Here is a 25389-nt window from a genome sequence, read left to right as displayed (position 1 = left end):
AGAAGTTACTTGCAGACATGTCTGGATCAAATATCGCCACAACAGAGATCTGACCATTTCCAGGAATGGCTCCCTGTTTTATGTATGGTATAATTTCCGCATTAAAGTCATACAGAATATTATTCCCTATACGGCACTCCTTTTGGGTACTGTCTGAGAAAATACGTCACATCATTTCAAGCTAACCTGTCGGTCGCTCACTGAACAACTAGGTTCACATATCACACCATACGAGGCCCCAGCCTTGACTGTACTTGCAACCTATGTTCTTATAGAGATTGGCTGAACTATAACCAGAGGTTGTGACTGTTTATTTAGCTTCGCTCTAGAACAGGGATTCCCAATGTGGGATCCATCGACCCCTCAGCTAACGGTAAGGCCACATGGAATAAAAAAAGGTTGGGAAACCCTGCTCTAGAACCTTCTGGTTAAATTAGTGTCTCCCACAGATCTGACTACCTTAAGTTAACTTAATAGCATTTGTCTTTGATAATTATTTTTAACATATCTGTGCTCGCCCCTTCAAATGGCACAATTCTGATAATGAACAACCTTAAATCAGCGTCTTAGAATCAGATTGCCATTTCAGTTAACAATTGTTAGATCCACTGCCATACACCAACTAGTTTAAGAGGTGATGGAGTGTAAGAAGGCTCGGGGATATAAAAACAAAATGATTATTCAGGATTTAATTTGATGGAGGATCAGTAACTGTACTTTTGTGTGGGCCAGCACACTCTCCTCTCCCATTGCAAGTGGCTCTCTCCACAGCTTCCATGTTGTTAGATGGTGCAGCTACAACATTGGTGGTTTAATCTGTTGAGTGACCCTTCCAAAATAGCACTGGCTACATTGCTAAAAATGAGGAGGAATTTCTTTAGCAGAGGGTGGTGAATCTGTGGAATTCATTGCCACAGATGGCTGTGGAGCCCAAGCCTTTGAGTATATTTAAAGCGGAGATTGATAGATTCTTAATTAAAAAGAACCTCAAAGTTGACGGGGAGAAAGCAGGAGAATGGGGTTGAGAGGGATAATAAATCAGCCATGATGGAATAGCAGAGCATACTTAATGGGCTGAATGGCCTAATTCTGCTCCTATGTCTTATTCTCTTAAGAATTGGATCTTTCACCATCTCACCAAGGCTGAAATCAACAAGTGAAAATCATCAGAAGGACTAACACCATCATACATGAGTTAATATTTAAAGCTGATTAGAAAGAGGATCGTATGCCTAAGTAATTTGTGTACAAACTTAGGTTATTTAATTTGATGAAAATAATTAAGTTGACAGAAAAATAATGTGTGGTTTGTGACTGCAATAGCCACAGTTTTAAATTGTTGTTTCAAAAACACAAATTAGAGATTCTTTAAAATTTATATTTATAATAATCCTGAGAAAAGTGGCATTCGCTTTGATTACTTTACTTACTTGATGAAGTTGCCATGGAAATGGTCCCTGGCTTTTCAATAGCAGCTATACCACCTCTATATTTTAAATGCCAGTAACCGATCAATATTGAATAAACCAATAAATTTTTTGTCAGTACATCTATCGAGTTCCTGTGCGGAATGTTTTAATCAATGGTTGTGTTTAAACTAATATGTTAAATTTGTGCAAATAGACATTTATAAATGATACCAATTTATGCATCCTTTCGCAATTTGCCAGTAACCAAATAAGGAGAGATAACCTACAAAAAAAAATCTACAGATGCAAAACACAAGTTACAAAATTGCCCTTATTTTAATATTGTCTTTCATCTCTGTGCTGAATAGGTTCCTGCAATTATCTCTAATAACAGCTCTTTTTCTCTCCTTTGTGTATCTGCTGTTGCAGGTTTGGATAGATGCAGCGACACAGATATGTTTCTCTCTTGGAGTGGGTTTTGGTGTACTAATAGCATTTGCAAGCTATAACAAATTTAATAACAATTGCTACAGGTAGGCTATGTTGCTGGCGATGGTTTCTTTGTGTAATACCTCTAATGCCTTTTTGAGTATTCAAAATGTCTGCTATGGATTGGCCAGCTATTTGTTAACACCATCTGGGTCATTCCTTTCCTGTTATCTTATCAAGAGCCAAAAGTGAATCCTCCTCTGGTAATTTGGACACTTAGAGACAAGCACCATATGGCCTACTTTTTATAAAATTCTTTCATGGAAATAGGAGTGTCTGATGATTTCCCAATCACTGTTTGTCTGTAAAAAGCAGAGATCACTGGCAAGATTAACATTTAAAGCCCATCTCTAATGCTCTGGTAACCCCCTCCAGGAACAATACAATCTGTGGTGAAGGTACTTCCTCTGTGCTTTTTATTTATTGAAATTCAGTGTGGAACAGGCCCTGCAGTGCCTTCGAGCCACATCGCCCAGCAACCCCTGATTTAACCCTTGCTTAATCGGGTGAAAATTTACATTGACCAATTAACTTACCAATCGGTACGTCTTTGGACTTGGGTGGGGGGTGGGGGGGGGGGGGGCGGGAATGGAGCACCCAGAGGAAACCCACTCGGTCACAGAGAGGATGTACAAACTCCTTACAGACAGTGCCGAGAATTGAACCTTGACTGCTGTTACTGTAAAGCTTGTTCTTTGGTACCGTGTTCTTAGGTAGGGAACTCCAAAGGAGGCAACATCAGTGATTGCACAATATTCTTCCAAACAGGAGCTAAAGACAAACTTTTGGAGGATTTTAGAATCGAATCCCTGTGTACCTGCAGCCCTGTCATTCTTGTCTTTAAAAAGTCATAGCTTTGGTGGGAATATTAGTGTTGTAAACGCAGCTGTCGTGTTTTGGTGCACTGCACTTTGCTGCAGCTAGAATAAATTTCTTTAGCCAGAGGGCGGTGAATCAATGGAATTCATTGTCACAGGTGGCTGTAGTAGCCGAGTCATTGGGTATATTTAAAGCAGAGGTTGATACATACTTAACCTTTTGATGCCTTTACTAATTGTGGAGAGAAACCAGGAAAATGGTGTTGAGAGAGAAAATAAATCAGCCATGATTGAACGGTGGAATGAAAATCAGAAATTGGCATTTGTTGTTATACAGCAGCAGTACATTGCAATATATAATAATAGAGGAAAAATCTGTGAATGACATTGAGTACATACTGTGTATATGTATGTGTGTGTAGGCCTCCCTTAGTCTCGATAGACCATGGATTTGAGCCTTGGAAAGTTTCCAGAGCACAAACCTGGGCAAGGTTTTTTTTAAATGGAAAACCGGCAGCTGCCCAAGTTGCAAGTCTCCCCTCTCTACGCCACCGATGTTGTCCAAGGGTAGGGCATTAGGACCCATACAGCTTGGCACCGGTGTCGTCGCAGAGCAATGTGTCAAGGACACACACACAGCCTCAGCCAAGGCTCGAACTAGCAACCTTCAGATCACTAGACAAACGCCTTAACATATATATATATATATAAAAAATAGTTAAATAAATAGTGCAAAAAATAGAAATAAAATAGTAGTTGAGGTAGTGTTCATGGGTTCAATGTCCATTCACAAATCAGATGGCAGAGGAGAGGAAGCTGTTCTTGAATCATTGAGTATGTGCCTTCAGGCTTCTGTACCTCCTTCCTGAAGGTAGCAGTGAGAGACTTGATGGGCCAAGTGGCTGAATTCGGCTCCTATGTCTTATGGTCTTGGAGGGCAGTGAGGTGTAGGAAAAAATAGTTAGAGTGAAGGGCGGTGCGTCTATCATCAGATGCTTCAAGTCCAAGACTCCACTGATGATCTTGAGAATTGTGGCTGCATCCAGATGGTAAAAAAATCTTCAGGGAGTTGGCAGGCAGGGAAATTGCTTTCTATTGACCATCCAACAGCTGACCTGCTTGTGTAGCCATAATACTTGTGTGTGCTTTCAATGGTGACATTCTAGATGTTGCGAACTTGAAAATGAGAATTCTGTTGAATGTTGGGGAGGGGCCCTGAGACTCTCCTGTTGGAGATGATCACTCATTACCTTGGACTTGAGAGAAGGCATTACATCCCACTCATTCTATATAGCCAGAATCATGTGCCAATATTGCCATCCATACAAAAGACTTCATCGTTATCTGAGGAACTGCAAATTAAAGTAATCATTGTACAATCATCGGTGAGGCCATTGATGGACCTAGTTAGCCTGGGAAACTGCACAAGCAGTCTGGACTCATGTGAGTTTCAGATCAAAAATAGGAAGAGTTTAGAGGCAGTTCACAAACTCAGAAAACAAAACTACAGAATTTCTGAGGAATTTTCCTGATTTCCTCTTCTTCCACTCAAATAAACCGCTCCTACTTCACCACGTCTTGCATTCTATAATTCTGTAACTGCATCCACCAGACAAATGGACGTGAATACAAAAGGATTACTTTGTGCCGGTGGTGACAAAGGATCTGTGCTGAGAAATTCCCCCGCCCTCTTAATCTGGTTTCTTCCCCCTTCCTTTCCAGTCTTGATGAAGGGTCTGGGCCCTAAACATCGACTGTTTATTCCCCTCTTGTAGATGCTGCCTGACCTGCTGAGTTCCTCCACCATTTTGTGTCTGTTTCTCTGGAGGTAAAATTAGCTTGGGTGGTGATGAGGGTAGACAATACAGGTGAGAAAAGTCTCTCAGGACCAAATAACAACCAAGAAGATGTTATAATCAGTGGGAGATTTCAATTTTCATGCTACTGGGTGGTGGTGCTGGCCACTATCATTGCCACCAGGTCTTATCAAATTGTACAAGATCCCATGTTGTGCTGCCATTGTCGTTACTGGTGTACACCAAAATGCTTTTGATTACTTGCTCCACTTCTGAGCAATAAAATTGTTTAATCCCATCTAGTACAATTACTTGATTTGGATAGATATTGGAATTGAGAGAAAGAGAGACGAAGTTAAGTTTATTGTCGTATGCACAGGTTCAATGAAAATCTACATTGCATACAGGTGCAATGCAAATCTTACTTGCAGCAGAATCACAGGCACCTTGCATTATATAAACAGCAGTCACAAGAAAAACTTCAACACAATTAGAACAAAAAGAAACAAAGTCCATTTTAGTGCAATATGATCAAAGTGGTCATAGAGTTGCTGAACTCTTGTGATTAGGGTTGTGCTGGTTGGTTTGAGAAATTACCACTCCACAAGAGGGTCACTCCGCTAATCTAAACACTGCTACTGAGTCGCTGTTTTTAAACAAAATCTGGAATGTGTTTCATTTACCCTTTGTGTGTTCGCTGTCTTGTAGACTTGCTGAGGCATGCAAGATTCTGATGAAAACTTGTAGCTCTTCTATCCTTAAAAGCCTTGGATCAATTCCTTTAACTGGCAAGTCCAATATAATTGCTTCATATCTTTAAACATTTAGAAACACAAACAGGAAGTGTTTCCTTCCCATTAGAAGCAAAATCATTCTCCATCACATATGGCCCTCCATTTCTCTGCGTTGCTCATATCAGAACTCTCGATTTTATTTTCAGGGATGCCATCATTACCAGTTCTGTCAACTCAGTGACAAGTTTCTTCTCTGGATTTGTTGTCTTCTCTTTCCTGGGCTACATGTCAAAGCAACGTGGAGTTCCCCTGGAGGATGTGGCCACTGGAGGTGAGCACATGGAGCTGATTATTTGCCTGAATATGCTATCCAACAGGTAACTGTGTGTGTGGAGAAGAAATTACCAGTTTAGTTCGCAATGTTTTTACCAGAATCCTATCATCTATTAATGAAATTATATCACAATTTGCGTGTGGATAGCGTCAGGAACAAGCTTGTTTCAAAGAACTTTAAAAAGCAAACAAGTTACACACTCATTTCAATATGTATTTTTATCATTCATATACTTCAACTTACTGTAGACTTTGAACAATTTACCCTCTATGGGCAAAATTATCTTGGGTTTTAATAGACGACTTCTTCTTCGGATGTTAACTGAGGCCTGGACAAGGTTGTATGGAAGACCGGCAGGATGCTGCAAGTCTCCCCTCTCCATGCCATCGATGTTGTCCAAGGGTAGGGCACTAGGCCAATACAGCTTGGCATGGGTGTCGGCGCAGAGCAATGTGTGGTTAAGTGCCTTGTTCAAGGACACAACACGCTGCCTTCAGCGTGAACAAGCAACCTTCAGATCACTAGACCAACGCCTTGTCCACTTGGTCACGCGCCTCACACTTAATAGACTTAGCATTATCTTGACTAACACATACACAATGCTGGAGGAAACATCAATTGCTTAATCCCCCTCCATGGATGCTGAGATCCTCCAGCATTGTGTGTGTGCTTCTCTGGATTTCCAGCATCTGCAGAATCTCTTGTGTTTAGCATTGATCTTAAATTGAAACATCGCATTACATTTTTCAGAAGCCGGACTGGTATTCATCATTTACCCAGAAGCAATCGCCACTCTTCCTGGTTCGTCAGTTTGGTCGGTCATCTTCTTCATCATGCTTCTGACACTTGGACTGGACAGTGCAGTAAGGCAATATTTTTACCAATTTAAAGTCAATGAAATGAATGGGACTCTTAACCAATTCAGTGAAAGAACGTTTATCAAAGAGGCGTAGATCAAGTGGACAGCTAGAGACATGTTCTCAGAGAGGAAATGTCTAATGCAGTGGGGGGGGGATTATTTTAAGGTGATTGGAGGAAAGTAAGGGGGTTATTAGCTGCTAAGTGCCCCATTTTTACAAGGAAGAGCAGAAATATGTCAGAGTTAAGTTTTTTACTCAGAGAGTGATGGGTGCATGGAACGCCCTGCCAGTAGTCATGGTAGAGGAAGATCATTAGGGACATTAAGAAACTCTTAGATAGGCAAGTGGATGAAAAAACAGGAGGGCTATGAAGGAGGGAAGGATTAGATTGATTTTAGAGTAGGTTAAAAGGTCGTCACAGCGTTGTGAGCTGAAGGGCCTGGTACTGCACTGTAATAGATAGATAGATACTTTATTCATCCCCATGGGGAAATTCAACATTTTTTCCAGTGTCCCATACACTTATTGTAGCAAAACTAATTACATACAATACTTAACTCAGTATAAATATGATATGCATCTAAAATCACCCTCTCAAAAAAACATTAATAAATAGCTTTTAAAAAGTTCTTAAATAGTTTACTAAAATACATTGAATGGTAACTTAAGCTCAGTCCTAACCCCGGCACTTTAACATATCTTGCCCCTGGCGGTTGAATTGTAAAGCCGAATGGCATTGGGGAGTATTGATCTCTTCATCCTGTCTGAGGAGCATTGCATCGATAGCAACCTGTCGCTGAAACTGCTTCTCTGTCTCTGGATGGTGCTATGCAGAGGATGTTCAGGGTTTTCCATGATTGTTCTATGTTCTAAAGTTTCCAGTTTTCTGCAAGCTGTGGAACAAATCCAAAGAAGGCATAAAAAAACAGGGCCTAAATTTGTCTAATTTCCCTACTGTGAAATCATCATTCGTCCTTTTTTCTGAGAAATAGAAAGCTTAGAATGTCCTCGAAGCTGCTCTCAACCTGCCCACCAAATGTCGGGGGAGGTGGGGACTGGAAGTAAGGTGTGGGATATTAGGAGGAAGTCAGCTCTGCCTCAGTGCAGACGCAGGCACATCCTCCTCCACCCATCTGCTGCTGTGTGCCACCATCTCCTGCAAGAATGAGCAAAAATACGTCAGTGTTTTTTAAAAAATTATTCAGCTACCATGGTGGAGTAGCAGCCAGTGAGTGTAGACTGAGGTCTGCATTCCTGCCACTTGTGTGAAGGTTGCTGAGCTCTGAGAGGAATTAGTAAAGCTACACAGTGAGGATGTGGTGACCCGAACAGTGCACAATGCAAGGATGCAGTTTAGTTTATTTTTTTACAGCAGTACAGCACGGAGTAGGCCCTTCCAGCCCTTTGAGCCATGCCTCGCAACCCCCAACAAACCAGATTAGCCCTAACCTAATCACGGGGCAATTTACCTATTAACCCACCTGGTAGGTCTTTGGACTGTGGGAGGGAACTGGAGCACCTGGAGAAAACTCGTGCATTCCTCGGGGAGGACCCACAGACTCCTCACCTCACAGAACAGCATCAGAACTTTGAACTCTGGAACGCCCCGAGCTGTAATAGCCTTTCACTAATGACTACACTGCTGTAGCATGCTGTATTTTGTGGAAGTTGATCTGTGGAATTCTCTGCCCAGCAAAACAATAGAGGCTACCTTCACGAAGTCATCAATGCAGTCAGACCTCGATCACTTCAGGTCTGAAGTTTCAGCATCTGATAGAAGATCTGCAGTAATTATGCAAATACTGTATAATAAACTAAAACAGCATTATTATATATCTATTCATCAATTTGAAAAAAATACACATTCCAAGCACCTACAGTCCTAATGATGTTTTTCCTGTTCCTACAGATGGGCGGCATGGAATCAGTGATCACAGGAGTGATTGATGAATTCAAGTTCCTGCGTAACCACAGGGAGATCTTCACGCTTTTTATCATCATAATTACCTTTCTGGTGTCTCTCTTCTGTATAACTGACGTAGGTCACGTTTTTAAAAGATTGTTTTTGAGAATGACAAGTTTAACAGAGCTCCTGGTAGCCATACTCATTATTGTTTAATAAAATTAGTGCACGGTATTACAAGAATGCGACAGCTTAGGTGAATGATACCACTGTGGTTTTAAACTTTACATGATTTGATAGTGATCCTTTGTTGATATTTCTTTTAAGTGATTTTTATCCGTTGTATATATAATCTGTTGTTACTTGTCCCCGGAATGTCTTTCGTTTCTAGGGTGGTATCTACGTGTTCACCTTATTAGACAAGTTTGCAGCAGAGACGTCCATTTTGTTTGGAGTGCTAATGGAAACTATTGGAGTGGCCTGGTTTTATGGTAAGTTAATTCTGACCAGCCAATGTATTTTACTTTAGCCACCACAGCTGAAATTTTCGTCTATTTCAATTGTGGTTTACTGACAACTGTTTGTTGATCTTTAATTAAAGCCTAAAGGCACACACTCAGCGATTCAGGAACATCCTCTTCCCCTCCGCCAGCCAATTCCTAAATGGACATTCAATCCATGAATGCTAACTCACTAGTTTTTTCCCCTCTTTTTTGCATGATTTATCTTAATTTAACAATTCAACATAAATATTGTATATATATATATATATATATATGTAGCCTCCGTGCTCCCAGTTGACCCCCATTCGCCTAAGGTGAACCACCGTCACCCCGCCAATAATGCAATACCTCGGTGTAAATAAGGTGTAATATCCCCCCAGTACACACTCACAATATAAATACCAGACAATACCCAAAAGCGAGTAAATAATTGCAGTTTTATAGTTATTTCTTAGTGATGGGTTAGTAGAAACAGATAACCTAAAGGCGCCAAAGTAATAATCAGTTTGTGCACATATTTTAATACGTTGGAGCTCACACTTCCGGTTCCTTCCACAACGACCTTTCGAGCCTTCGTCCAGTATCCATCACTCTGGAACCGCTGCCCGCTCCACACATGTCCGTCCTCCACGCTCTCCTCCCGAAAAAGACTGCCAACTCCCGCTCAGCTTACACAGACAAGACAGCATAACACTTCTCCATTGGTTATGTTCCCCCTTATCAGCAGCCATAACCCAAACCCAGACACAGAATCCCATTACAGCATTACAGAGAAGCCATTTCATTATAACAATACAGAGAAGCCATTTTGTTAGCCTGAACAGTTAACACCACGGTTACTGTTACTGAGAACCCCACGTACATTTACTGTAATTCATTATTTTCTGTATTTATCATATATTGCATTGTACTGCAGCCGCTAAGTTAATAAATTTCATGACATATGCAGGTGGCGTTAAACCTGACTCTGATTCTGATTCCGAAATCAACCATTGGTCAATACAGCATAAGGCAAGGTCGTTCCGAGCTCTGCTATGTCCCCTCCTCACCTGTAATCTCTTGTAAGGCATCGTACTGAAAGCTCCTATATTAGTGAATTAAAATATTTGTAGTTTCTGAACAAGTGAGTTAAGCGCTTTTTAAAACTGATCTCTCCAATATATTAAGTTGCATAATCCATAGGTTCTTGCAGCCAGGCATTGTGTGCAGCCAATGATTAGATATCTTGCATCAATTATTTGTTTCGTGCTTGTCTTAACTGGAATTGGCTGGCAGCCCCTCAGAATCCCTTTAACATAAGAAGTTAGGGGCATGTCAATGGTGACTCCATCTGCAAAATCTCTCACTCTGTGCTTTCATTGAAATCACAGGACAATAACAATGAACTTACTGACAGCAAAACTGAAGCTTGTAGCTGTAGATGCTCCACACTCATGCATTGTCGTGGAAGGGGAAACTCAGTGGCTTAGAAACTCAGACGCTCAGTTTTGGGTTTTCTTTCTCAAAGTGAAACATGATTGTGAATGTTTCTGGGTCTACAACAGCTGAGAAATTTAGAATTAGGCTACACAACTTTGACGCTCCTCTGGTCGGGATTTACCCTTGAATGTCCAATGCGATTCCTATGCAGTTGTGCCTAGGAAGATCCCCTGTGCAACATCCTTTATGGCACATTGCAAAGGAAAAATGGCTCATTTGTCCTGGGACCAATCACCATTGGGCATTTCTGAACAAGCTCAGCCTTTGTACCATGACACTCGACTGGAACCTGACTGAGGTAAATCCCTTACAGATGGGGAAGGTGTTGGAGTAGGGTGTTCCCAGATTACCATCATAGTGATGGTATGTAATGTGCTGCCACATCATCTGCAGATACATCAAGAAAAGCTAGCTAAAAAAAAAGATATTATTTATTTAGTTTTTACAAAAATTTTACGAGTGGAGTTTTAGATCTCAGATTTTTGTTGGTGATAATTAATGAAATCCATAAGGGTGAAGTTCTGTTACCTGAACTGTTGTAAGATGGCGACCTCATGCACTTTCATTTTAACACTCAGGTTCTCATCTCCAGACTCAACTCTGAAACCCTGATCATTAACCTCTTTGCAACCACAACACTCCTGTCTCAGATTGCTCACTAATGCAATTCCACTCTGGTCACTGTCCCATCCGCAGGGGAAAATCATTCACTAGTAATGTTCATCACTTGGACCAAGATGTTCTGTGCATTGAACACTTCTGTTTATGGCTCTGATACATCACTATAGTGCAGTCAAGTCCGCATATTAAAATTTCCAGGCCACTGTCACTGCTCATTAAGCAGTCATCAGCTGCACTGGAGACAATATCTGCAGGATGTTTATTTCAGCTAGACAGTAGAATGTAGATTTTTCATAGTACAGCTGTATCACACTCTGCTTTAGCCAAGATGTACCGCATATGCTGCATTTAAATATTCAACAACAGGCATCACCTTATGATATTCCATTACAATGCAAGATGTTTGTTGAAACGAAAATGCCTGTTCAGCTTAAGACTGATGATCAGTGGATTTTACAAGATACACCTGAGGAATAAACCGAAGCTTGTGTCAGAGATCATAAGTTTCTCTTCCAGGAGTTGATCGTTTCAGCAATGATATTGAGAAAATGATTGGTACAAGACCCGGCTTATATTGGAGACTGTGCTGGAAGTTTGTCAGCCCCTGCTTCCTCCTGGTGAGTCAAAAAGGAATCGTGTCGAAGGGGAAGGTGGGGAGGCAAAGGGCGTGGGATTGCTCTCTTGGTAAAAAAAATGAAATCAAAAACTGAGAAAGAGCTGACATAGGATGGAAGGTGTAGAATCCTTGTGGGCAGAGCCAAGAAACTGCAAAGGTGAAAAAAAAGCCTGGTGGGAGTTAGATACATGCCTCAAAACTCTAGCCAGGATGTGCACTACCAACTACAACAGGAGATATAAAAGGCACGTCAAAAGGGCAAGGTCAGGATAGTCTTGGAGGATTTCAACATTCAGGTAGATTGGGAAAATCAGGTGGAATATAAGAGGGAGAATTTGTAGAATGTCTACAAGATGTTTTGTTTAGAGCAGCTTGTAGTTGAGCCCACTAGGGGGAAATCAGCTATTCTGGATTGGGTGTTGTGTAATGAACCACAGTTAGTTAAGGTAAAGGAACTTTTGGAGGCAGTGATCATAATATGAAGGATTCATCCTGCCGTTTAAGAGGGAGAAGATAAAGTCAGATGTATCAGTATTAAGAGTGGAGTAAAGGAAAATACAGAGGCACGAGGGAGGAGCTGGCCAAAGTTAATTAGAATGATTGGCAGAGATGACAGCAGAGGAGCAGTGGCTGGAATTTCTGGAAGCAATTTGGAAGGCGTGGGTTAGAGACGTCCCAAAGAAGAATGATGCAAACATGGCTGAGAAGGGAAATCAAAGCCAACATAAAAGCCAAAGAGAGAGCATATAATAGAGCAAAAATATGGGATGGAAACCAGAATTTTGGCATGTTCCAACCTGGAACTTAATAAGAGATTCTTTGGGATTCTGGGCTTGCTATCTTCACTGCAAGTATTGATAAATTAATTATTAGACACATGCACAATTCCCCTACATAATGTTATTAGTGTTAACTGTTTAAGGTACCCATAGAGCTCCTGATCCAATATTACAGTAAACATATTTTATTGATTTGATATCCATTGGAAATTTATTTTCATGCTCCCTTTTGTGGTTATTACAATTACCAGTCTGGCCATTCTCCTCTGACCTCAAGGTCAAAACAAGGTGTTTTCGCCCACTAAACAGCTTTTTAAAGGATTTTTTTTCATTTGTTTTTCACACCATTCTCTGCAAACTCTAGGAACTGTTGTGTGTGAAACAGGACATCACCAGTTTTTGAGATACTCAAACCACCCTGTCTGGCACCAATAATCACTCCATGGTCAAAGTCACTGAGATCACATTTCTTCCCCATTCTGGTGTTTGGTCTGAACCTTTTGACCATGCCTGCATGCTCTTATGCATTGATTTCCTGCCATATGACTGGCTGATTAGATATCTGTATTGATGAGCAGGTGTACCTTATAAAGTGGCCATATTCTTCACAAAATTAATGACTTCTTTTCCCTGCACACTCAATTACCTTCCTCAGCACCTTCAACTTCACACAGTTTATACTCATGTGCCAGAAAATAACTGTTAATGTTTAAACGTCTCTTTGATCCACATAAGGTAAAAGTGTCTTATACATCTGCTCCGAATTGTAGGAAAGATGTCAACAAAATAGAGAGAGTACAGAGGAGATTTACTAGAATGTTACCTGGGTTTCAGCACCTAAGTTACAGAGAAAGGTTGAACAAGTTAGGTCTTTATTCTTTGGAGTGTAGAAGGTTGAGGGGGGACTTGATAGAGGTATTTAAAATTATGAGGGGGATAGACAGAGTTGACGTGGATAGACTTTTTTCATTGAAAGTAGGGGAGATTCAAACAAGAGGACATGAGTTGAGAGTTAAGGGGCAAAAGTTTAGGGGTAACACGAGGGGGAACTTCTTTACTCAGAGAGTGGTAGCTGTGTGGAACGAGCTTCCAGTAGAAGTGGTAGAGGCAGGTTCGATTTTGTCATTAAAAAAAAGATTGGATAGGTATATGGACAGGAAAGGAATGGAGGGTTATGGGCTGAGTGCAGGTAGGTGGGACTAGGTGAGAGTAAGCGTTCGGCATGGACTAGAAGAACGGAGATGGCCTGTTTCCGTGCCGTAATTGTTACATGGTTATATGGTTATATAAGTGCCTGCATCAGACAATTGCCAACTGTAAATGCCATTGATATATTACAAAACTCAAGGTTTTAATTTCTAGATGTTAAAATAAATGTAAGTTTCAATTATACTTTTTGCAGAGTTTAATTTTCACTGAATTTAATTTAATGCTGTGCTTATAATGCATTGTATTTATGAACACCCTGTGCACCCATTTCTATAAAAGCAAATTTCAATTTAACACCTGGCCCCATATTTGCCATTGTGGCAATTCTTCCTACATTGCAAAACAAGGATTGCTAAACTATGCACGTACTTTTCATAAAATATCTTGTAGTATTTTAATGTTGCTCCCAAAATATTATTCTTGATGCACCTTTGGAATGAACAGCTGCTGCAGTGGAGACCAGATGTGGAGCTGTGAAAAGCTTAAAAAAAAACTCAATGTGGCCTAAAGTGCATTGATTTTTCGGATTAGGTTTGGTGGGTAGAGGGTATGTTAAAAGTGCAAATGCTTTCAGTAGGTAGAATAGGTAAGCACAGTGTCATGACAACCAAACAATTGTTCTTGTCCTGTAAATCTTCCTTGCACTGCCATTTGCAAAGGTAATGAGCAGCTGTTCTGTTTCTTGGGTGACCAAATCCATAACAGGTCTTTGGTGCCCTTCAAGCTTACAGAAGCTCCCCAAATCCTGAAAAGACCCTGTACATACTGTCCACTGCATGGACGTTGCCAGGACTCAAGGGTCTAGGTTAAAGGGAGAGACATTTTCCTTGGAGTGCTTAGAAGTGATCTTATAGATAAGTATAAAATTGAGGGGCACAGATAGTGTGAATTTACTTGGTCTTTTTCCCAGTTCTGGATGATCTAGAATTAGAGGGCATAGATTTAAAGTGAAAGGGAAAAGATTTAATAGACATTTGAGAGACATTTTTTTTTCAAAGGGTATTACATATACAGAATGAGCTGCCTGAGGAAGTGGTTGAGGCAGGGACTAATATGGGATATATTAATATTGTTTCAATGCTGCTGGATCCAAATCTCACAATTCTACCCAACAGCATTATAGGACTATCTTCAACAGAAGGACTCGATCGTTCTCTGTCACTTTCCCTCCAGTGATTAGATTGATCAATAATTGCTGGCTATTGATCAGATGTCAAAAATTAAAACATTATATTAGCATTGACTGTAGTTAGTGGCTTTAACACAGACAGAAAAGGTTTTGATTAATAACGCAAAAGTTTTTGGAGCAACATTCACAAGATGTTTGATGAACTCAGCAAATCAAGCAGCGTCGATGAAGGGAAATAAACAGTTGAAATCTTGATCAGAAATATCTTGTGTGTCTCTCAAGATTTCCAGCAGCTGTAGAATCTCTTGTATTTATCAAAGGTATAGAGTCTGTTTGACAACTGCTTTCTCTTTCCCTCTTTTCTGGCCGCTTATTACATCAAGTTTGTTGTGGTCATTAGCATTTCAACATTTAAAGCCCCAGAATACGACAATTACATCTTTCCAGACTGGGCCAATGTAATTGGATGGTGTATTGCTGTATCTTCAATGGCACTTGTACCCATTTATGCTGTGTACAAGTGTGTCAGTCTGCGTGGATCTCTGCGCGAGGTGAGTACACTTGTAAAGTACTATTGATTAGTTTGCGAATAACTTTTTGTTCTCACAGTAGGTTTTTAAATGATATATTCTGCAGCTGGTTTCTCCTAAACTTTGTCTGAATCTGTATGGGAAATTAGATAAGGCTGAAAGAGTGGTGCAACTCAGAATCCTTTTAAACAGTTTAATGATACTTCACCAAATGCTATAGATAAAATAAAAGCACTACAGCACTACAGTCAACAAAGAAGGGGCTGAAGAATGGCAGATGGAACTTAATGCAGACCAGTGTGAGGTGTTGGAGGACAATCCAGGGTAGGACATACAGAGTGAACTGAGGAATATGGAAGAACAGAGGAATCTGGGAATACAGTTCCACAATTCCTTGAAAGTTGCATCATAGGTCGATAAAATCGTGAAGAGAGCATTTGGCACATTGGCCTTCATAAATCATAAAGTTCTGGAGTTGGGATGTTACTGATGCACCATCAATAACTCACTGAGACGTGAGGCGAGATATCGGCTTTTATTGACTGGAAGAAAGAACAAGCAGCAATTGACCACCATGATACATCCTGGAGACTGAGAGGCAGGGCTCAGGCCCCAATCGCCTTTATACTGGGGTCTGTGGGAGGAGCCACAGGAGCAGTCAGCGGGGGAGGGGGGCGTGTCCAGACAGGTATATGTAGTTCACCACAGTTACATTGAAGTTGTACAAAATATTCGAGAGGCCTAATTTGGAGTATTGTGTGCAGTTCTGTTCACCTTCCTACAGGAAAGATTGAAAAAGTACAGAGAAAATTTACAAGATGTTGCTGGGTCTTGACAACATGGGTCAAAGGACAAGGTTTAATTGGGTAGGAATTTATACTCTGGAGCATAGGAGAATGAGGGGAGATTTAATAGAGGTGCAGCTTGAGGAGGGACTCAGAGGGTGGTGTAGGTGTGGAATGAGCTGCCAGCAGAAGTGATGGATGGAGGTTCAATTTCAACATTTAAGAGAAAATTGGAGGGGTGTGGTATGGAGATTCAAGTCAATAGACTAGGCTGAATAATATTGTGTCACAACTAAATGGGCCAAAGGGCCTGTTTCTGCACTATACTGTTCTGATATTATATGAAATTATGTAAGGTTTAATATGGAAATTGAAAATTAACCTCAGGGTAGTATATGGTGACATGTGTACTTTGATAATAAAGTCACTTTGAACTTTTGATATTGTTGTGAATAATTGCATGATAATAGGACCCATATATGCTCTACCTAACACATTAACACTTCAGTGCAGCTGCTGGTCCCTCTCTCCCTCTAGGGGTCGATCCTTTTAACTCTAAACATTACTTCTTCTCTAAGTCTGGTTATCATTGGTTAGAACACCAAGACTCCCACTCTGTCTCTGGCTCCTTGCACTAACAAACCAAAGGCCACCTCTTCACTAAAATGAATCAAACTGTATAAACTCAGTTAATGTCTTATATATCCCACAATAAGACTAGATTAAAATTACAACTATTCTTGAAGATCCTGGGAGTAAATTTTATCTTTCAGCTTTTCGGTGTTGGGATCTATTTGGTACAAAAGTAGAAATATGCACTGGGTCAGTCAGCTATAATTGTTCAAGAAGAATTTAAACAAATACACTTAGTGAGGAAATGTTATGGAGTCTGAAGTGTAAAGAAAAACTCTGCATGCACTTTAAAAAAAAATCATTTTCCTTACCACTCCTCCAGAACTACTCGAGAACAAGACATAATCACAGGAAAGTAACTCCAGGTCATTCAAACACCTTACTTTGCACCTAGCTCAAAAGTATGTCTGAGGGACTCAGATGAGCTTCCAATTTCCTGGACAGAGTTTAAGTGTAATATCCATCTAAGAGAACAAAGGAGAATGCATTTTAATTTTACCATACTACATTTTAATTTGTGATAGGAAATTATCTCAGTGTAACAAAGTTATAGAATTGTAAATTTTACTTATGCAAACGAAATTGAATACAACGTTTACTTTAGCACACTCACACAAAATTCGAGTACTTTTATCATAGATATTGGCCTCTTTTGTTGCCAGATTCCGGATATGTATTGCCAGCATTTATTAAACATTAGTAAGTACTGTAAGCATTTTATTGGAAAAATGAAGAATATTTTGCACTAGAACTCCCTACTGGTACAGAAATATCTGAAACTGTTTAACAAGACAGTATACCAAGAATGGTCATCAAGCAAGAAAAGATTAGTGTAAAAAAACCTTGAGAGAGAAAGATAGAATATCTTTCTATCTTAGGAAGTACCTGTGACAGTATTCAATGTGATAGTTGAAGATATAGGGAAAGGGAAAAAGGAATGAATGATCCACACCAGAGCATGAAGATTAAAGATGACTGCTGAATTGGTGGAGACATCTGAAGTCATTTCAGGAGCCTGAAGAAATGAAGGGAATGGAAATGCAGAGCTTTAGTGCAGATAGAGATATGGGTTGCAGCAGTTTGGGTTTGGTGCACAGATCAAATAGCAAGGACACAGATTGGACAGAAAAGATGATTGTTAAAATAAATAGGCTTGCTGATGGTATTGAGGAAAATGAGTTTGTGGTCTTGAACAATCAAAGACCATAAGCCAGGAGTGATGGCACAAAGGAGTTACGAAAGAGCACAAGGTAACAGTGAGAGAGAGAGTGACATAAATATTGCAGTTTAAGAAATGGATATAAACAAACTGGGCTGTTGTTTATTTGCAAGGTAGAAAATTAAAATGGAAGACTTGCATAGGGTACACAAGCTTATAAGGGTCACACACAAAAAATGCTGGAACTCAGCAGGCCAGGCAGCACCTATGGAGGAGGGTAAACAGTCGACGTTTCAGGCTGAAACCCTTCATCGGTGTTGCTTGGTTTTCCAGCATCTGCAGAACTTTTTTGTTTTGAAGTTTATAAGGGTATCATGCAGATCAGAGTGACGCACTATATTTGTTGCTGCCACAAAACAATTTCTTAACATATGTCATTGATAATAAACCTGATTCTGATTCTAGTTAGAGAGGCTCAGCATATAAAGATAACTTCTCAAGGTCACTATGAGTAGCCAAGCTACGTCAAAATAGAAAGTATGATCAGTGGAGACGCTATCACTAAATCCTGAATGTAGGTGGGCAAGAGGACAACTGAATTTGGACGAATGAGCAGGATTCTGAAAAATAAATTTCCTAAGCATTGTAATGTAATCAGTGTAGATGAACAATGTTTTTTAGTATTATCTATGATGTATGTAAATAGTAACGCTTGAAAATGTGTTAATCTTTTCAGAAGTTAGCAATTGCAATTACATCTGAGAAGGACCGTCACCTGGTGGAAGATGGTGAAGCCCACCAGTTCACTGTGAGTAACAAATGGATCACAGAAAAGTCAACAACCTCTCTACCCATTCCCTACTTTATTCTTTCTCACATCACCATCCCCCTGTCCCAACTTGTCCTATCACCCTTCATCCCATTCCTTCCCCTGCTCACCCCCTATTCCATTACCGTCCACTCCATCTCTCCTCCTTGTACCTAATTCCCTCATCCGCCCCCAGCCCCTTCCCCTTCCTCTCATCCTCTTCCTCCCCCCACCCACCAAACTTTCCCCCTCCTTGTCCTTTTCCCACCATTTCTCCTTTTTCCATATTTCCCATTATTCCCTCTTCACATACCATGCCTTTTCCATCCTCCCCTTGTCTCTTACGCCTTTCCCCATCTCCCACCTTTCCCCATTCCCCTGTTCCTTTCCTTTCATTTTCTTCTTCCCCCCATGTACCTTCCCCTCCCTTTCACTTTCTCTTTCTCCTCTCCCCCGCCATCCCTCTTACTCCTCTCCTTCCTCTATTCCTCACCCTCTCCCCCACCCATCTCTTCCCCGCCCCTACCTCCTCTTCCCCTCCATTTCTTCTCCTTCCTCTTCCCCCTTCCTTCTCCCCATCCCTACTCCATCCCTTCCCCCTCCCCACTCCTCTTCTTCCCCTCTGTCCCTTTCCCCTTCCTCCTACCAACACTCAAAAGCTGTCACCCTACCTAGCATTAAGAGTAATTCTCCTCTCTCAACAGCTGCACCACTGGCTCACGGTCTGATTGCCTGAGGCAGAGGCTAACAACACAAGAGTAACTCTGAAAGGGGCAGAATGAAAGCCTTCGCCCTTCAACAACTGAGTTAGGACAAAATAGCTCAGAAAGTTGTACTTAAACTGTGGTACATGTTCTGTAAGTGATGCTACATATAGTGTGCAAAGGGGCATTCTTCTATTTCTTTGACATTGGTAACAGCATCAGTCAAAGGAGATTGCAACTTAGATCCATTTTCCATAGGCCATCACCCCATTGTTGCATTGAGAATATTAATTATTATATTTAACTTGCCCACCACAAATTGAATACGACCATTGGCTTTCCTTGTAGTTCATATGTACGTCTACTGGAAGTCCAGATATTAGATCTTAAAGTATAAGCTTAATCATTAATGAACTCTCTTTGCAGCATTCTTACATTTGAGCAGGAGATTGTGGGTTCTTCTTCCATTCTAGACTGTAACTATTAGTCATTATGATTTATTTGTGTATGGCTCTCTCTCAAATAAAATACTAAACCAAGGCCCTACATCTTCTCAAGTGGATTAGGTCCAAACCCACAGCCACATTGCAAGATTCTCCCTAAAGGATAAATTATGAGGAAGGATGCCAGTCAATATCATTAAACCAGCTAATTTCACCATTGCTCTGAGCAAATTGGCAGCTACATTAATACAATGACTACACTGCAAGAGTATTTCATTAGCCCATGGACTATCAACAATTGTCAAGGAAGGTGCTACATAAATGCAAGAATTTTTGTTTTAGTTTTTAATTCAATGTTTTATCAACCTCAAGCTTCAAAATACTGAGATTCTATGATGAAAGGCACAATAACTGTTCTGTCACAGACGTCCAAAGTTCATGACCATCCTAACCAGGCAGCTAGTATTTACACATTAAAAGCAGAGAAAGTGCATCTTTATTTACATTTAGAATTATTTTAATCAGCATCAGGATGCTGAAAAAGACTGTTAGCTTTATAAATATTTGTTAAATCAATGTTTCTCACATGCTGTTTCACAAGTGATCATAAATCATTTTTAATGAGTCTCTTAAATAGGAAATAACTGACCAATCATTATAGCAAAAAAAATTAACTCTTTCACTGATAGCGCAAAAGCACCTAAGTGATCAACTTAGAAAAGTTAGCCTTTGTGAGTTTTAGTGCTTGAGACTACTAAAAGGGAGTAGCCTTTAAATCCATTTGCGTAATACTTCATATGTTTAATATTCCAATATAATAACAATCATGTCCATGTAAGTTTGTCTCTCCAACAGCTACAACCTTGATTTCCATGTAGAGACTGAGGCAAATGAAATTACCTTCTCCATGCACTTTTGGAACTTGCATCAGGCTGCCCTGCATACTCAACTGTGAGCACAACAGAACCAACATGATCTTACTGATGCAGGCAGGATAAGTGAATAATTTAGTTTGGTTTTCACAAACCAGATCTGCAACTTAAACCCCCAGTGAAAATGCCAAGACCATCTCAGTGCTGTTTGTCCCCTTCCACATCCTTGTTCACTTCCCACCTCTAACATCCCAACCACAGCATCAGCTGCCATTCTCCTGTCGCTAAATGCTGTCCCCACTATGATTATGTCCAGCCACTCATGTCTGTACCCATCATTTTCCCCAGGCTATCCTCAGAGGATGGACAGACACATATTTCACTTACAAAATAAGCAACGACAAGACTGTTGCACTCAAGGCCTGAAATTGTCAACGGGAGACTGGCACCCCACTGCTACACATCCACAGCACCTTACCAGGTGCATCAGGATATTATCTCATCAAAGTTCAACAATATTATTGTAGACCATTTCATTTACACAACTTTGTGAAGTAACTGAAAAGATGAAAGAGGTATTCGTTTCATATTGCTGAAAGCATACAGAATCCCAGACAAGATATCCCTGTTGAACTCAAAAACCTGCCATTCAGAAACATATGTGAATGCACATCAAATGCATTCACAATTTTCCAATAACCAATGCCCCGCCATTGCCCATCCAGAGCAAGTAAAGTTCCAATCTAATTCCCTGCTGAATCTTCAAGCAAGTTCATTGTGCACACTAAATATGAACAAAGCTTTGCTGTTCCTAATGAAGTGCTTTCAGAATTCTTACCTTAAGGTGATCGTGCCTGTCTGTAAAGATGAAGAGACTCCAATACCACCCTATTCAATGTCTTTCAGTACAGACACAACAGGTATAGGGACATCCCAAACAAACACATGTTCACATGCTCAACCAAGGAGACACCAACAGGACAAAACTGAAGAGCAGCTGAGGTGCAAGTTTTCTGAGGTCAATTCAAAAAACGAAATTCAGCTGTAAATATAATTAGAGTAACAAACACAAAATGCTGGAGGAACTCAGCAGTCAGACAGCATCTATGGAGAGGAATAAATAGTCGATGTTTCGGGCTGAGGCCCATGGTCTCAGTCTGAAACGTTGACTCTGTATTCCTTTGCATAGATGTTGACTGACCTGCTAAATTCCTCTGGTATTTTGTGCTTGTTAATCTGGATTTCCAGCACCTGCAGAATCTCTTGTGCAAATAAGTTTACCTCTTTTTTGCTTATGGTAAATGTCTTAATGATGGTGCCCTAAAAAGACTTGAGTGACATTGTGGATTACAAATAACTTTGGTTTAATGTGTGACTTGTATACATATCCAATTATCCTATGCTGAGTTTTTTTTTAGTTTTTACTCTGATATGACATGGACTTCAGTGTCTTGAATATGTACAGTGTTTGCTGTCGGCTTTCCTTTTTTGTTCTGTTATCTAATTTAAACATCTCATTTATGAAATAGTAGTGAACAATGTCTTGTAATACTGAAAATCAACTTCAAAATAAACAATAATGATCTTGAAAACATTTCCAAAGTGTTGTGATTATGCAATTTCATTGAATTGGTAGAAATGTCTTCACCACAGGCACAATTCTTGTATTTATGACAATTTATGCCAAGGGAGCTTCAGCCAACTGATTCCAGACCAACTATCAATGAACTATTTCCCCTAATTTTCACCAATCCCATTTTATTATCATCACACTCCCCTCAATTCTGCCAGATTTTAAGTTACCCTCACACGAGAAGCAATTAACAGTGACTCATCAACCTCCTAAATCACATCTCTTTAGGGCATGCGACGAAGTTACCCAGGGAAACCCATGCATTTGCAGGGAGAATGAGCAAACTCCTTGCAGATAGCACCAGAGGTCCAGTTTGAACCCAGGCTAGTGGAGCAGTGAGATAGCAATGTACTGGTTGTGCCCGTTTCCATAAGATATTGGAGCAGAATTAGGCCAATATGGCTGATCCATTTTTCCTGTCAGCCCCAATCTCCTGCTTTCTTCCTGTATCGCTTCATGCCCTGACCAATCAAGATCCTATCAACATCTGCCTTAAATATACATAAAGATTTGTCCTCCACAGCCATATGTGGCAACCAATTGCACAGATTCACTGCTCTCTGGCTAAAGAAATGCCTCCTCATCGATGTTCACAAAAATTATTCCTAGATTGAATTGAGCGTTTTGGCCATCAGACTAAGTGCTACACTTGGCACGAGCCAAACACCGCACATCATCACCTTCGGTGAAGCATGGTGGTGGCTGCATCATGCTGTGGGGATGCTTCACTGCCCAAGGCCCAGGAAGGCTTGTGAAGGTACAGGGTAAAATGAATGCAATAAAATACAGGAAAATCATGGGAAAATACCTGATGCAGTCTGCAAGGGAACTGTGACTTGGGAGAAGATTTGTTTTCCAACAAGACTTAAAGCCAAAGCTAAACAGGAATGGCTTAAAAACAACAAAGTTAATGCCCTAGAGTGGCCAATTCAGAGTCCAGACCTCAGTCCAATTGAGAATGTGTGGCTGGACTTGAAAAGGGTTGTTCACTCACAAACCCCATGGAGTCAGTAATACATGATACTGTATAGAAAAAAAATTGACTTAGTAATTATACATATGAAATAGTTAAGTAAAAATATATAGTGCAAAAAAAATCTGAACAAATAAAAAAGTAGTGGGGTAGTGTTCATGGGTTCAGTGTCCATTTGGAAATCAGATGACAGAGGGTAAGAAGCTGTTCCTGTAGCACTGAGGTGTGTACAATCCAGCCATTGTATTGTATTCTGCTGCTCTGTTTTATATTCTACTAGCTCTATTGCTAGTACTTGTCTAGTCCAAACTTCATGTTTATATTTTTCAAAAGTAGTTCGACCATTTGAACTAATTACTTTAGCTTTACTGATGAAGGAGCGTATAATTTCAAATCGTCAATATCCTTTAGTAATACATCTCCAATTTCTAGACATATTCTTTACACATTTTAATGTGTATTTTATTACAAAGGATTCAATGACATTTTTATGCCACATTGTAAAAAATTTGGACAAAATAAACAAGTCCTGATCATTGGTCAAATATTTGATAGTTAAATTGGCAAAACTCCCAAAATGTTAATTCAAAATAATTTACATTAACCCTTATTATAATCAATTTGCAATGCTGAAGAGTAGTCAATTCGGCTGTGTGCTGTGATCTAAATGGAGGAAGGAAAGCCATTTTACTTAGTGGATTTGCTATACAAAACTACAGCTGATACCCTTTATTGTACGTTTTTAAGTGACATAGAGTAACAAAGGAAACAATAATCATTTATCAAGAAGGTGAGATGGAAGACAGCTGAGCCAACAGGGCCTGCAGGGACTTGGATATTTAGTGTGTTATGTGTTAATGGTAAGAATGAAATTTCAGTACTAATCTAATAACAAGACCAAGTTTACATGCAAGCCTACACAAATAGACCCACCAGGGACCAATACATTTTGGCCCAATTAAGTGGCTGCACCAATTAGATGAAGTTTTATGGAAATAGGTAAAAAGGTATAAAAAAGGCAAGCTACTGTTCAACCAAGTAACAAATTATGTATTTAAATGAAATACAGAACAAATTAGAATACTATTAATACTACTACAGTACTATAAAACTGTGTATTAGTTCCTAATAGTTATCAACATAGGGATTCTACCAGTGTACACAGTTGTGTTCTTTTGATGGATCGGTAAACAAACAACATCAGTACAGACACTAGTGGACTACTTTCATACAATCTTTTCAATGATTGCATCCTCCAAATCTTCATTTTTATTGTAACATTAAAGATGTTTGCCAATACCTTCAAATTCTTTATAGTTCACTTTATTTTCACTCCCAGCCGTTTCTCACATCTCCAAGCCTGAATGGTTGAAACCACCGTGAGCAAAACAGTTCTGGATTGTCCGTCTGCTTATTTGAACACAAACACACACAAATGACGCTATTTAAAAATTGTTCACTCAAAGCACAATGAAGTGTCTAATGCCATCGCAAGTACATGCAACTGGTGCTGGTTAGGAACTGTTTGGTATCAGTCTTCTGTCGCAATTAAGTGGCACAGTGTCCCAAATAAATGAAGAGAATCCTGGCTATTTTCTCGACTAGTTTTTGTTCTTTAAGAATTGACCCAGACAAGAGGCTGCCACAATTAACGAATGGCCCAATTAACCAGAGTCCACTGAATTTTGAATCACTTATCATACTCGTGGTTAACAATGGAACATAGGAGTATTTAAAAAGTATACTGCAGCAGATTTTACCCTACAAGAAAACTATTAAGAACATTAATGAATGAAAAAGGACACAGTTATTTATGAAGAAACTTTGAATGGCAGAAGAGATTATCCATATTGTCATTATAATGGTCTCCTATCAAACAAAGCTCCTTTAAAGTACTAAACCATAAATAATGAGATGGGATATGACAAACAACAGCTCATTAACAACACTGTTTTTTCAATTTCTCTAAAAATGGTTTAGCAATGTTTAAAAAAGGCCTCTTCCAAGTATCCATTTGAATTGAATTGACTTTATTTCTTACATCCTTCACATACATTAGGAGCAAAAAATCTTTACATTATGTCTCCATCTAAATGTGCAATGTGAAATCACAGTAATTTATAATAATTTATAATAAATAGAACAGTCAATTTAACATGGAAATACACTC

The 25389-nt window shown here is 39.8% G+C and overlaps 1 protein-coding gene across 2 annotated transcripts in view; it reads left to right on the top strand.

Moving 5' to 3' along the window:
• The window catches only part of slc6a3 (solute carrier family 6 member 3), a 48216-nt gene extending 26157 nt beyond the window's left edge, over positions 1 to 22059 (top strand). For both annotated transcript variants that reach the window (XM_073024353.1, XM_073024352.1), the window contains exons 7-15: positions 1839 to 1942; positions 5453 to 5577; positions 6331 to 6443; positions 8350 to 8478; positions 8735 to 8834; positions 11463 to 11563; positions 15063 to 15230; positions 18523 to 18594; positions 19299 to 22059. In XM_073024353.1, coding sequence (XP_072880454.1) covers positions 1839 to 1942; positions 5453 to 5577; positions 6331 to 6443; positions 8350 to 8478; positions 8735 to 8834; positions 11463 to 11563; positions 15063 to 15230; positions 18523 to 18594; positions 19299 to 19322 — 936 coding nt within the window. In that variant the 3' untranslated portion in view covers positions 19323 to 22059. The remainder of the gene's footprint in view (positions 1 to 1838; positions 1943 to 5452; positions 5578 to 6330; positions 6444 to 8349; positions 8479 to 8734; positions 8835 to 11462; positions 11564 to 15062; positions 15231 to 18522; positions 18595 to 19298) is intronic.
• The last annotated feature ends 3330 nt before the right edge of the window (positions 22060 to 25389 follow it).

The sequence above is a fragment of the Hemitrygon akajei genome, chromosome 20, assembly GCF_048418815.1.
Source record: "Hemitrygon akajei chromosome 20, sHemAka1.3, whole genome shotgun sequence".
NCBI classification, from domain to species: domain Eukaryota; kingdom Metazoa; phylum Chordata; class Chondrichthyes; order Myliobatiformes; family Dasyatidae; genus Hemitrygon; species Hemitrygon akajei.
The sequence above is the reverse complement of the archived record's forward strand: the minus strand, read 5'-3'. Positions and strand labels throughout refer to the sequence as shown.